Source organism: Theobroma cacao, chromosome 5, assembly GCF_000208745.1.
Source record: "Theobroma cacao cultivar B97-61/B2 chromosome 5, Criollo_cocoa_genome_V2, whole genome shotgun sequence".
NCBI lineage: Eukaryota > Viridiplantae > Streptophyta > Magnoliopsida > Malvales > Malvaceae > Theobroma > Theobroma cacao.
Window position 1 is genome coordinate 8159579 of NC_030854.1, and position 14578 is coordinate 8174156.

The 14578-nt window shown below is 35.5% G+C and overlaps 2 protein-coding genes across 2 annotated transcripts; one reads left to right on the plus strand and one right to left on the minus strand.

Moving 5' to 3' along the window:
• Nucleotides 1617-2578, plus strand: LOC18598362 (transcription repressor OFP6). Its single transcript, XM_007027857.2, has one exon. The coding sequence runs from the start codon at nt 1732-1734 to the stop codon at nt 2332-2334; it is 603 nt and encodes a 200-aa protein (XP_007027919.2). The 5' UTR covers nt 1617-1731; the 3' UTR covers nt 2335-2578.
• Nucleotides 13153-14207, minus strand: LOC18598361 (transcription repressor OFP13). Its single transcript, XM_007027856.2, has one exon. The coding sequence runs from the start codon at nt 14009-14011 to the stop codon at nt 13232-13234; it is 780 nt and encodes a 259-aa protein (XP_007027918.2). The 5' UTR covers nt 14012-14207; the 3' UTR covers nt 13153-13231.

The following is a 14578-nucleotide window of genomic DNA, read 5'->3' on the forward strand; positions in this document are numbered from 1 at the left end:
GGCGACGGGATGGCTGGGCGTACGCCCAGCCATCCCGATTTTTTTTTAATTTATATTTATATTTATTTATTTAAGTGTCTACATAGAGCTTACAGTAATAGTATCCTCCATGGAGGATAAATTGTTGTGTGATCTCTATGTAGCATTTGTACATCTAGGTCGTGCATTTCTTAACAACAATGCACAGAGCAGAATTGATGAGGGGAACCGACCGCCATGGCGTTTTTACACGAGTGAGATGAGCAACAAGCTAGGGTGCAGCTGCCAGAAGCAGAATCATTGCAATATCCAGTGATAGTAGTATATACCAATATTTTTAACAGAAAAAACCAAATAGTGGCAGCAGAATCACAAGATTACTTGTGGTTGCTGACCAGCTGGTTTGGTATTAGCTTTGAATTTGCCCCGTGACCCTTGATGTCCGGACCTAGCAAACTGTAACGTGATCCTTATGTACAAGCCCATCATAGTGGAATATGTAAAGGACTTGATACTGGAGAATGATTATGCACGTGAATGTGAATCACCTTGTTGTCTAGTGAGTAGCCTCTTGCACACTTGCATTGCATTCGATACTTCATGTTGCTTGTAAAATTGTTCTCTTATTTTTATCTAATGAAAATGAGGGAGCTAATTGCCTGCCATGCATCCAATGATTTTGACTACTAGTGCAATGGGGAAAATACCTTATTCCTGAATCCTTATCTATGACAAACTATATCCATTTGTAACTTTAACATAAATTAAGAACAACATGATGGTACACTTGCTTCCAAATAAGTCTTGCTTCCAACACATCCTCATGGCCTTTGTGTCATGGGCCATACAACCTCTCAAGGCTTGTCCAACTCCCATTGGTTAAACTAAAAACATTGAAGTTCCTTTGTGTTTTTTTTTCTGTCACAACTCTTGCCAATCTCAAGTCAAAAGCTCAAGCATAGTTTTCTTCTTTTTCTTCCACTTGATTATAACCCTCATAATCTCTTTTTAATCCTTAATACTTCAGGAATATGTTTGAATCCACCACTTACTACATTGAAAGTTCCTAATATACTTCTTCTCCAGTTGGTTGGTGCTCAATAATTTTTTAATCAAATGACAAATGGTGTATATAGAAAGTCCGATCCCTAGGTCATTCCTGCTGTCATGTCAGTTTCTGTGGTCATAAATGTATATATGTTATATTAAAAGGCCATTAACCTTCCTAACCAATACATTAACAATCATCTTAACTCCATCGACTAATCAACCCTTTGTATGGATTGATCTTTTCTATAATGACACGGTATACCCTATCCAGTTGAAAATGGGAAAATCCATCATCACAATAAACTCATGATGCTAATTAATGACAGCCATGTAACAAGTTCCATATTTTCAATAAAAACCATTTGATGATCCTAATGCATGCAAAACCTTTTTGTAATAAAAGAAATGCTGTTGAGGGTATTTTTTTATAAACATTAATATATTTCTTCTTGTATAAATATCATCTTAATCAAATGTTGAACGGTTGTGATCAACGTGTCCTGAAAACCGAAAGTGACAAAGCAGTCACTCTATCACCCTATGGACCCTCCTTGCTCACATGCAGGATTTATAGACAACTTCCCCATGTTCAGTCAATTGCCTCATCCCAACTCCAAGGTCCAAGCCAAGGCACTCTTTTCTCTCTTTTTCGCTCCTTGCACTCTAAACTCTAAAACCTCTCATTTTCTTTCTCTGCTAAAAATGTCAAGCAACAGGAAAAAGCTGATCTTCAACACAGTATCAGTCAGCTTAGGCTGCAGCAGCTGCAAGAAGCCGAAGCTCACTAGTTTTTTTAACCCAAAACCGAAACCGAAACCGAAACCAAAACCAAAATCCCGTTCTTACAATACCCATTCTTTTTACAACTACTCTTCCTCAAGCTCTTCCAAGAAAACAACCCATTGTTCCTTCTCAGAATATGAAACTGCCACCTCTTTTTCTCCAAGCACAGACACTCCTGAGCACTGGGACATGGACACCGACACGGACCAGGAAATAGAGGGTTCAATGGCCACCGTACGAGGGTTTGGCCGTGTGGGAGGAGAGAGCCTGGCGGTGGAGAAAGACTCCGATGACCCTTATTTGGATTTCAGGCACTCCATGTTGCAAATGATATTGGAGAAGGAGATATATTCCAAAGATGATTTAAGGGAGCTTCTCAACTGTTTCTTGCAGCTGAATTCGCCTCATCATCATGGGATTATTGTTAGAGCTTTCACGGAGATCTGGAACGGGGTGTTCTCCGTCAAGCCTGGTGGGGCGTCTCCGAAGCTGCATTTTGGGTACAGGCCACGTGACTTCTAGGTGCTGCTGCTGCCACGGTTTTGGTTTTTTGGGGCTTAGTTTCGAGTACAGTCCCATGGGTTAATAAAATATTAGTATATTACAAGGGAGAGCTTAATTATAAACACTTGTTAAGGTAGTATTTAAAGAAATATTTTCGTATTCAATGCTATAGTAAGTTGTGAATGTGAAGCTTTTTGATGCATTAAATGAAAATATTTCTTTAAATAAAAACCTTTAACATGTAGCCTTTGGCTTATGTTCAGTTAACTTCTAGTCATGTAAACAGTAGAAGTAGAATGTGTAAAAGACCCAGCAATATATACATATAATATGGGTCATGTGTAAGATTAAGAATGGTAGTGTACCAGTTAAAATGTTATGAGCTTTGCAAATGATTGTCGCAAATTTCAGAGAACTAAGCTGTATCTTCTCTTTTGTTTCTTTTTCTTTCCCCTTTGGGTACTTGGACCAGCTGCAGACAAGTTTACCCCACAAAAGGGTTTTGCTTTAACGGTAAACGTTGTACTAGTATACTAGAGCCATGAACAATATGATGATAATTAAAGGGTTAAAAACATAATGGATTGAATCTGGAAGATCATTTGCCACAGGAAGCACAAAGCATTGCTCGTGGTGGCCTACCTAGTGGGTTCAGCGGGGAAGAGCTCACTCTGACCTTTTATCCTCTTTTGGGCAAAGCATGTGGCAAGTTTTTAGTGGTAAACTAAACTTATAGCAGAATAGGACAGTCACAGAGAGGGCAGCTTGTAGAAGAGCCAAAGCAAATGGGTTGGTGGTGGCCTGATATGTTGTCTGCTTGTGGGTTTGCGGGCAGGGGCTAGTCAACCTCAAAATCCTGGCCCGGTTTTGTATGTGGTCTTGGGTGGGAAAAGATAGGCATTGGGATTTGAAACAGTAATAATTAGACAAGAGTGTCATTTTGTAGTGGTGACACAGCTGCTGTCAATGCGGCTTTAATGTAGTAAGAAATGGAGTAATTTTTGTGACAGGCTTTCTGCATTTCCCAACACAGTAATCCTTAGCTATTATTATTATTATTTTCAGTATTAAAATTGCCCCTTGACTTCGATGCATATGGGTCTTTCTCACTCTCATTCACAACTTGCACCAACTTCAACTTGTAGAAGATATTATTTTAAGGTAAAATGCAAGATTTTGGCTGATGGGAAAATTGAATTGGAGAATCTTCAACCAGAAAACCATGATGCTTGTTTTTGCATACTATTTGATCAGGGAAACACATAATTCCCTGTTCAAATTCATCATAAACTCTTCAAATCTTTCCCTAACATCTCCATTAATTACTAAGCACAATCCAAAATCTAACTCAGCGGCATAATATTGAATCATCCAATTAACAAAACTTTAAACCAATTCCCTTAATGGTCTAGCTAGTTATCTTGGATGACTTGAGCAACATCTGGGTTAAATGAAGAACTGACATGCATCCCAGTGGAACTGTGTAATGAAATGGACCACAGGAATATATTTACCAACCAAAAATTGAAAATTTTGTTGAACAAAAACTGTTTAATTGGTGCTTGATATCAATTTAGTAGTTAACCTATTGAAACCATTTAAATAATATTTCCCATCTGATCACTCTGAAGCCTGACATTAATACATCGTATATCAATAATATCATATTAACCAACATCAGCCGATCTTAAGCAATCCTTCTACTCAAAAATGAAATCTTTAAAGCTTCAGCAGAAGCAACAGATTATTTTATGAGAATTGGAGTGGGGAGTGCCATCTCTTATATTTTTTCTGTGCCTTTCAATAACTATTTCGAAAATGTACTTGTCAGATGAATTAAAGGACTTAATTGTAGTTCGATTTCAAGGGTTGGTCAAGTCCATGGATCAATCTGCCAATCTCCATGCTGGTGCAAAGTGGGAACACAAGGGACCTTGGTTGCAACCAAGCATCAGACCTGGAATCCCCTTTTATGATTGAACATTTGTGACAATTCCAAACCAATAAGGTAAGCTTGCCACCCTACTTTACTTCATCTTTATTTTCTTTATACATACCTTTGCTGAAAATGGGACAATAGTTCTGCCTGTTCCCACTTTAAAAAAAAAAAAAAATCACGCCTGTTACTGTACATTTTGTATCAATTTTTTTTTTTTAATTACGTGAGAGGAGATACATACTGCTATGTCATAGATTTCACTTCTTTTTCTAACAGTTTGAACTTAAGATTTTCCTCCTATGGTTAATTTTTGATAGAGGTTTTCCCACTGCCAAAGTCTAACAATTCAGCCCTCAAGGTAGAAAACAAATAGCATATGATCAGAAGTTGGTTTTAGTAAGTAGACAAAATTACATATCAATCTAATCTCTTGACACCTTTCTCTCATAGTGGGGGACATTTCTTAATTTGGTGGCCTGAGAAAAATGTAGCCTAACATGGTCACCCTACCTCAGCTGAAATCGAGAAGTAACATGCAAAACGTTTACAATTGAATGACAAACATGTAAAATGCCTTAAAAGAGTCTAACCAAATACAGTACTAGTTTGTAAGGTAATTTATCAGTAAATCAATAACTGTGATACATGTACCGCATTTAAAAGTATTCATGAGAAGAATCCCAATCCCAACTAGTGCATTATATTTTTGGGGAGAGGAATGAAATGAGAAACTTCACAAAGTTCAGTTAAAAATTGAGACATGTTTTATGGAAATCGTTGGGGTTTAAGCATAAATGGGAACCGAGTTCTCCAAATAGTTGACTTTGATAATGTGTAGGGAACTGTAGTTCAGATGGGGTGTGCAATTGACAATGATGGTTGCTTCTGTCCCTTTCTTTCTTTTCGCAGTATCTCATAACTATTCCATAAATGAGGTTGTCTGATCAAGAAAAGGGCTTAAATGTGGTCTGCTTTCAAGTATTTGTCAAATCCAAATTATCATCAATCTCGGAATCTTGGGCCTACAAGTAGTGGAAACACAAAGGGACCTTCATCATGAGCCAGAGCCAGAGCCAGAGCCAGACCTGAGAACTGTCTCTCACTCTTTCTGATTCAGATTATTGAGGATTGCAAGCAATCCAGTACTAGTCCGCAACTTTTAAAAGCCTTGTTTTTTTGCTAACAAAATAAAATTTCTACCCGCAAAAAGATATCCTCAACTGTACTTTCTCTCGTGTTCCAAGGGAAAAATTCCGTAGCACTTTCTTTCTCCCCACAGTAATTAAGCTACATATACACACATTTTATCCTTATAAACCTTTTTCATCCTCAGTGAAACAAGTAATACTATTGATTAGTCTTTAATGACATGAAAATAGTAATCAATTCGTTTGAGATTTGAGTGTTGGATACTTTTATCATTTATCTAATGGAAATTAAAATTGTAGTAAAAATCTAGTTTAACTGAAATGCTCTGAACAGAGGTTGAACTTAAGGCACTGGTTTGCTACTTTGAGATGTTCTTCACATTAATTTATTTCCCAAAAAAATTAATAAGTCAGCCTCAATGTTGAAAAATATCAAAGAAGTAGACATAATGGCCATCTCTATCTAGCTTAACTTTAACACCTTCCCTGATAGTGGGGAACAATCTCATTGCTTTTGAGGCTAGAAAAACGCACACTGCCTCAACTGAAACCAAAAAACTAACATGGGTCTCTAAAAGATAAGGAATGAAAAAAACAAACGAACAAAGCCCTCCAACATATTGTATAGTTTTGTACTCGGATTTGAACAAGGGCAATTGCTTGCAGTAAGTCACTTCCTGCATCTCCACTTTTTGAAGGAAAAAATCTCAGCAGCTGTAAACTCCTTTGTTAAGTGTGTTTTTCCTTCCACATCAATGAAGAGAGAGGCCATGGATTTCCATTATCCGTCTCATTTCAATGCCTTCACATATCCTTCTCCATTTGGTAAATTTGGCTTAGCTGATGCGCATCTCTGGATCCTTAATTGTGATTCCCTTTTCCTTTAATTAGGCTATGACTTATGACCCATTACTAGATTTTATGGTACGATTTTCTTTAAGCTCTGGTAGCCCTCTTACTCATCTATTCATAGAAAGGGGCAGGAAATTTGTGTGTTGGACCAGAAATGGATTATGGTGTGGTTCTCAATTGTCATGGCAATTTTGTCAATATTAGAATATGTATGGTTGTTGCGAAAAGAACAGACAATTTTAATGTTCGGAAAATGAAGTTAAAAGTACCTAAGGGCACTCCTTGCCCCAATGAATTGTTACATTTTGATTTGGAAGATCAAGATTTGAGACTTAAAGGTAAAGAGGTTTGTGACAATACAAAAGAAAAAGAGGCCACATTAGAGTCGAATCAAATGAATTAACCAGTCACAACAAGGACAGGGAACCCCATAGTTTCATTCCTTGTCCCTCAAAGAGGTGCCCTTAATTGCCATGTCTTAAAAGGTTTATATTCCTAATGTTTTCTCTCAAAGACATTTTTAGGGTGGTTCTAACTTTCACTTTATAGATTGCTATTCCATCTATCTAACAAGCGGTGCAGACTAAGGACCCTGCAAGGCTGTCAACTGACAACACTTGAGGGTTCCATGTGGCTCAATTAAACGGAGACAAGTCAACAATGCTATCAAAAATTGACATATTGTGTCCTCATCTCTTTCCCTTTAGCAGAATGCATTTAGAAGCACAACGACTGCTTATAACTTGTTGGTTTTTTTCTTTTTAAGGATTTTGATAAAAACTTCTAGATTCCAGTTGTGATATTTTCTTGTATATCCAATTTGGGTTATTGTATTATGGGATGGTTAATCAATTTGAATTTAGCGTGCGTTGGATACCTCAGAGATTTTCCAAGTCATATCATGGATTCATTGATAACATGAGATTGAATAAGATAAAGTAACTGTTTGAGTAGAATCAAGAAACGTAGAAGCCCATTTGGAATTAATCTGAAACATAAGTATTGTTTAGTCGCGTTTACATGGTGTTTAGATGGCTTACAGGTAGAAGCAAATAAAAAACACTCACCCACAACATTTGCTACAATGGTTTCATGTCTTAAAGCCCAAGTAGTTTTGGTTGCGGTCCGCAATCCCGACTGGATAAGCTAACAATGGATGCAACAAAAGGAGCCCATGAACTGCAAAACCCCACACCCCCCCCCCCCTCCCCCAAAAAAAAAAGACCAAATTTTCATGGGCTGGCGTCATCCCCAGAGAGACCCATGTATTAAATACGGTAGACAATCTGTAGAAACTCTGCAATTCAAGAATTGTTAAATAGTTAAAACCTTACTTGGGAGGTGCAGGTTGAAAGTTAAAATCTATAAAACAGTTGGCCATATTCTCTTTTTGAAAATATACAGCCTTTCCAAATTGAAAATATCAAGCAAATGTCAGGGATGGCATTCAAGCCAGTGGAAAGAAGAGGTGGCCAGTTAGTTAGGTGCAATCCGCAAAAAATGCATTCAATGGTAAGAACTAACTCTAGACTATGAGGAAAAAAAAAAAAGTGACAGAAACAAAGCATCAGCAAGATTTCAGCAGGGTTTGATTATTCACAAAACTCAAGCGCAAGGTTATTAATTTGGACAGCAAAGGACTCATTCACAAGTCACTATCTCTCTAATTCCAAAAACAAATTTATATTTGGATCGATTTTCTAAGAAGTAATGCTAGCCAGCAGTACTTTTTTCCTTTCCACTGATTCACTGTAGCTTTTATTTGCCATAAATTTTGGGTTTGTTTAGTCATTTACTTCATCTGCTATCTGCCAGACACTGCTGCTTTTGTTATGAATTATGATCCATTTTTGGGATAGCTAGGCATTTGCAAACCTTTGTAAGTTAAACTAGGGAGTAAAACATTGGTAGATTTGAAGTAAAAGCCTAAACTTGTGCAGCATGAAAATTTTCCGAGTGATTTTTATACAGGTGGTTTTAAGTTAAATAATTAAGAACAACATTGTTGTGCGTATTGGGTTTTTGGAATTTTGACCCATTTAGCCTTTTCCCATTTCCATAAGGAGAAAAATTCCAGAACAAACACAAAATTAAGTTTGAGTCATCTAAATCTAATAAGCACTGTTGTTGAACGGTACAGAAGGCTCTGGTCCCAGGAGAGGAGAGGCCATTCATACACTTTGACATCAAAGAGCTTAACTGGAAGTTGGTGTTAAGTCGACTGTCACTGTGGGTATCAGAAAATATGATGATGGCCTGTGAAATATGACTTAAATAGCCTGTATCCTTACCATCTTAATTGAATAATTAATGATGGCAGCCTGATAGGTAATAAGAGTAAACACAGAAATACCGTAACTTCATGGTTGATTGTTTTAGATGTAATGTTTTGCAAAATATTACATTTTTCTTTTTATCTCTTGAATTGTTAATGATAGTAGAATATTAAAAAGTAATCAGTACTATACATGGTTTTTGTTCAATTATTATTATATAATAAAAAGAGATGTATCATTGTAAATGTTGACTATTATTTTTTTTTTTAAGATTTGAAAAAAAGAGATTCGAATTCTATTTTTTAAGTAAAAAAATCATGTACTAATCAATAAATCAAATACTCGAATGCATTTTAACTTATCATTTCTTTTGATGTTATTTGATTATAAGCATAATAATATATATAAAAAATAAAAACAACTAAAATAAATAAAATAATTATATCACGTGAACTACTGTAAAAGTAATATAACATAAGTCACAAGGTTCATATGTTAATTCCATTTATGAGATTTTTTGGAAAATTTGGTTTGATATCTCAAATATAGAGATAGTTAAAAAATCTTTCTTCTAACCTTTCGTTAAAGTATGAGTGATTTTTTTTTTCGAAAATTTTCTTTTTCATAAAAAACAAGCGAGGGTGTCACGAAACCCACTACTACACTACATGTTGTGGGTAATGTGTTTCTCTTGTTATGCGCATATTACTCTTACTAACTGTTTTCAATATGCACGTGTTTTTGTAATATGCGCATGTTACGCCCAAATTACCATTCTTTTCTAGTATATAAAACGTTTTGACAAGTTTATCAGTGTGACACACTAGAATTTCAATATACTCCCCTCTAACATATCCTCTCTCTTTATTCTCTTTCCAAGTGCTCTCTTTTACTTATTCCTATCCAACGTGCTTGTTCTCCACTGCTATGTCAGTACACTTTCTCTAATTAATTTGTATCCCGCACCTTTTGTTATAAGTGCTCAACGCTTCAAATGCATCGCACTTTATTTATTATAATATTATATTTTTTTATTGAAAAAACCCTTTACAATCGCCAATGTTCAAATTGCAATAATTTATATAATATATTTTTTTCCAAATTAGATGAAAAAATTATGAAAAGAAAATCCAAGCACAACTTCATTAGTCCTTCAAATGTATATAAAGGAGCGAGCTATATATGCAAGACATTAAATCTATATAGAGTTTACAGGATTGTCTATTTTTGGATGGAAGAAATGAAGTTTGTAGGGAGAAGTGACTTTTTCTAATTGTGTAATTGATCAAAATCTTCGTGTAATAAAAAATAAATAAATATTTTCCAAAAAGTTGAAAATGTTATCCATGCAAACTGCTAAGCCTTGCAAAAAACCAAGAGCTCCCTTTGATTCTTAAAAGAAAAGATAAAAAAAAATGACAGCAAAAATGAGGCGTTTAATGAATGCATAAGTCCAAATCCAAGTCTCCAAAGCCTAGGATTAAATGCACAGACAGCAACTTCCAGACTGTTTTGGTCGTATTTTCCGTGAAAAACGATTTTCTTGGAAAATGGGGTTCCTCCATTAATGTGTCATTATCTCACTAATTACCATACAATGGACCATGATTTAATGGTTTTTTGAAATGCACGTTGTTTGGTTTCCTCCAAGCTTTGGACAAGTAAAAGCCTGCAGAGCAAATGGCTACGAGGATGAGTTTGTTTGTCCCAAGCACAAATGATCTAGTGCAGATGGATCCATTTTTGGCACAGACACCTTCATATTATTGAATGATACCACCACCATCCATTTATGAACTCCGAAATGATAGAAACGCTAATTAAATCATTGGAGTGGATTATAAAATTTGATATATACATATTATCATAAATGTTTGCGATCCATCTCAAAATCAAACAAAATATTAAATTAAAAATATCTTCATATTAATAATATATAATTGAGCGTGACAAATTATTATCTTCAACATACTGAAATTAAGATATTTTCTTAATGAACAAGCTTGCTTAATTAATGTAATAGCCTAACAGGTGGATAATCAACATCTCTCTTGAGGTACGTGGATATATTGATTTTGCAACTCCAACAACTTTTGATTTTGAAAAATCGAGAGAGGAAAACATGGCAAGAAATTTTGGGCCCGTTGCATTAAATAACTACTTTTCTTGTGCTTTTTAACTCACTGTCTTCTAGGCCAAGTCAAATTCATAAATACATGAATGGAGAAAAGCAGCCCGCTGCCCTCAATATCCAAGCTAGGATCCTATTTTGTTCTAAATCTTACCCTAGCTTGTATTAATTACTTTTATTTTACTTTGCTAAGTGTGAGGATTTATTTGTTTTTTCAATTAAAAAACAGAGCAGGGCACACGGTTTAGAAGCTTCGGCGCTGAGAAGAATCTTAGGCTATCAGCCCTGAGATTGAAGCCGAAATTCTTAAACATTGAGCGTTGACGATTACGTTATTTTTATTTTTATTTTTATTTTATTCGGGATTAAAAAAAAATCATATTGAAGAGCAGATCTTTGGATTCTCACATGTCTTTAAAAAGTTGTCATTTAATATTGTTCCTAACTTTTTATTGCTTTTAAATTAAAAGGCTGGTGAAATTTATGAATGCCATTTAATTACCACTTGAATGATGGATACACCTAACAAGCTGCAATGGTACTGCTATGAAATTTGAATTGGCCGCTAAAACTAATTTTCTATCTTTATTTCTGCAAAGCTTAATAAATGACTTTGCAGAGTTGCAAGAGTTTTCCCTCTAAACGAAGCTCGGAGAACTTGGCCAATTACACCCTATCAAAGATTTTTCTTTTTTTTTTTTAAATTCACCATATTCAATTACAAAGTCTAAGGGAGTTTGGATATCTATATATATATATATATATATATATATATATATATATATATATATGTATTTAACATTCTGGATTACAATACTATGACAAATCTAAATTGATGATGTGCAATATATGAAAGGGCACGGCGATCCTTCTCTGTGTTAGTGTTGCTTAGCCTCAACGTACACTAGCTAGCAAGTACCAAAATCGAATATACTATCTAATTGAGGTACATGATAGATTGCATCTCAAAAATAGATTATAATTACGTAATCTAGTGGTTTATGTTTTTTGTTTAACAAATTTTAAAGGGAAAAAAAGGAATGTAGAAAAATCAATAACAAGTGTAATTCAGCAGACATGACATATGTAAATTTGATAAGAATCACAAATAGTACTATTTAAGGAAACACTGAATCATATATCACTTTCAACGATAAAATTAAAGGAATGACCAAATTATCTGGTTTGATAATACCACGGCCCGCTCCGCCCCTTAGTCTTACCACCACTCCTTTTCCCTCATGGCAGCGACATTCCCCTTCCCTCACTAGAGAATATGTGCAAATCTTGTTTTTTCTCATAACATTTAGTTCACTCGAACGAGAAATTAAGCAAGAAAAACAAAGCAAGCAGGGCCTATTCCCATTAGGCAATTCCATGAGGAGCCCCACGCTTGCTTTGTTTCTTTCTTGCTTCTTCTTTTCTTTTTTAAGGAAAAGGATATTAACTTTTTAATTTGCTTTATCTGAAAATGTTTCTGGAAGCCATTAGAAAGCTGAGTGAGTTGCATGCAGGAGGGAGGCCTTTCTTTGTTTTCATTCAGAAATTTTGGAGCTGCTTTTTCGGTACATATGAGGAACGCAGGAAGATCCCACCTTTGGGATTTTTTTTTTTACTTTTTTTATAAAAGATAAATTCCTGCATGGTTGATTATTTTGATTCTCAAAAATTAGGAAAATATATATTCTCAAATTTGTTGGTTAGAAAGATAATATTGCTGCAGCTGCAAGGATACGAGTGTAGGACCATGCCGAAGTCCGGGCTGGAATTGTACCTATCAGATGATAATGACTATCCATTTTGAAATCAACGGCTGTGATCTCTCCATCGTATGTCAGGATTTTCCCAGCACACAGAGGTACTGCCAGGTGAAATGAATCGAATGGTGCATATTGCTCAATCGTAGACGCAACACGTGTGCTGATTTTGTTTGGCAGATACCTAGCTATCATCACCCTCTATCTTTTTCCCTACAAGATTTACAAGGAATGCCTAAAACTTGAACGGAAAATTTATAAATACAAATTAAGAGAAATGTTAATCTATATATAGCAATATTAAATAATAATTTAATTATCCCTATAAATATCCATTAACCAGACTCTTAATTCAGTTATTAGCTAAGATAAATGCATAAATTATCCCACATGGAAATCAGGAGCAGAATACCGTTGATGCAAAGCTCTGGTAAATTTTCTTTTAATTATTGTTATTTTTTTAAAAAAAATAAAGATTGATTACTTTTACCTTATGATATAAAAAGTTTGTCTCATGTTGATGACAGACAATGTTATGTTCTTTCATTAAACAAAAAGGTTTCCCAAAAGCAGAAAAAACAAGCTTGAAATTGCATGGAAATTTCCCTGTACTCTTAAAAGTTGTATTTCCATTAATTGCGGAATGCAACATGATGGCATGTGCATTGTCTAAACATTGGTCTGGACTAGTGTTTGGTGAGATAGAAACAAGGGGAAAGAAAATTTAAGAATGAGAAAAGAATCAAGAAAAGAAAAAGTTCACTATCATTTCTAAAATTTAGTGGGTATACACAATATTTTCCGATATTGAATCAAACATCTAAAGATGAAGAAGCATCATCTTTATCTTCAGTGATCTCCTTTTCTGCCTCTAATAATGAAGATAAACAATGACTGGTGTTATCAATCTCTTCCTCAGCTTCTAATGAAGATACACAAGGAGTTGTTGAAGAATCCTCAGAGGAAGAAGAAGTGTAAAAAGATAAAGGAGAAGAAGGAGAATGAGAACAATTGGAACAAGAAGGAATTGCCGTAGACGAGAGAGCAAGACCTACAAGCAAATCAACGAAGGCACCAACGATGTAGCCATGATTGCTTTTGCCATTTACTCTCAAATACCAACACAAAAGCTCTTCAAGACCTCCCCAATCTTTTAACCCGTGAGCTTCCACCATTTCTTCCATGGACTTCCTGAAATCCGCGAATGGATCTTGAGACTCCATTGACAAGACTACACTCTCTTTAAATGGTAACCCGCTTGGCTTAGCCTCTTCCAGGATTGAACTAGTCTCTCCTGGCTCGAAAAACAGCCTCTCTGACCTTAAACCACGAATGACAGTCTCAACAGGATCACCCCCAGACTCGTCAGATGCTGTTGAAAAGCTTGCTGATTCAGAGGAGTTGGAGAACCATGACTCGGGCGTTTCAGCCTCAATGATGGCGTCCAAGTAAGCTGAGTTGATGGTCTTGAAGAGGCTGTCATCTGTTCTGAAAGAGAGAGTTCTGGGCTGGTGACAGGAAGGCCATGGCCAGGAGGATTTTGCTTGTATGGTGTTCTTGGAGAGGAAAGGGAGCTTCATCTTCTTCCCCATGTGCACTTTGTTTTTGATATTGGTTTTGTATGGGAAGGACGTTATGATAAATACAAAAGGAGGGGGCCGGTGTTCATATTGGGTTTTGGAGTGTGAAATATGTGAATTCTTTTATGTGGCATTAATGGGTCAGTCAGAGAGCTGCGGGCTGTGGGGAGGGAAGATTTTAAAGGGCTTGATGAAACAAGTGGGAGGAGAGAGACAGAGAGGAGATTGGTGGGGTACTCTCTCTCTCTCTCTATATCTTATACGTCTATTAAACTCAATATCATCTTTCAAATTTATTGTTTTTCAGTTGAACTCATTCAATACATTATCGTACTTCTTCCACTCTGTATATTTGATTCCGATTGCTTCAAACTCACGAATCCAAAATTTATCGTCTATGCAGCCAATTTAATTTTATATTAGACTATATTATATTCTATTATTCTTATTTCAAGTGCAACAAAAATCACTTTGTTTTCAATTTTTTATTTTATGATAACATATTATTATAATTATCTTTTTATAATTTGGAAGTGTTATAATTTTTTTTAATTATCAATACCGCAAAACATTTTTTTC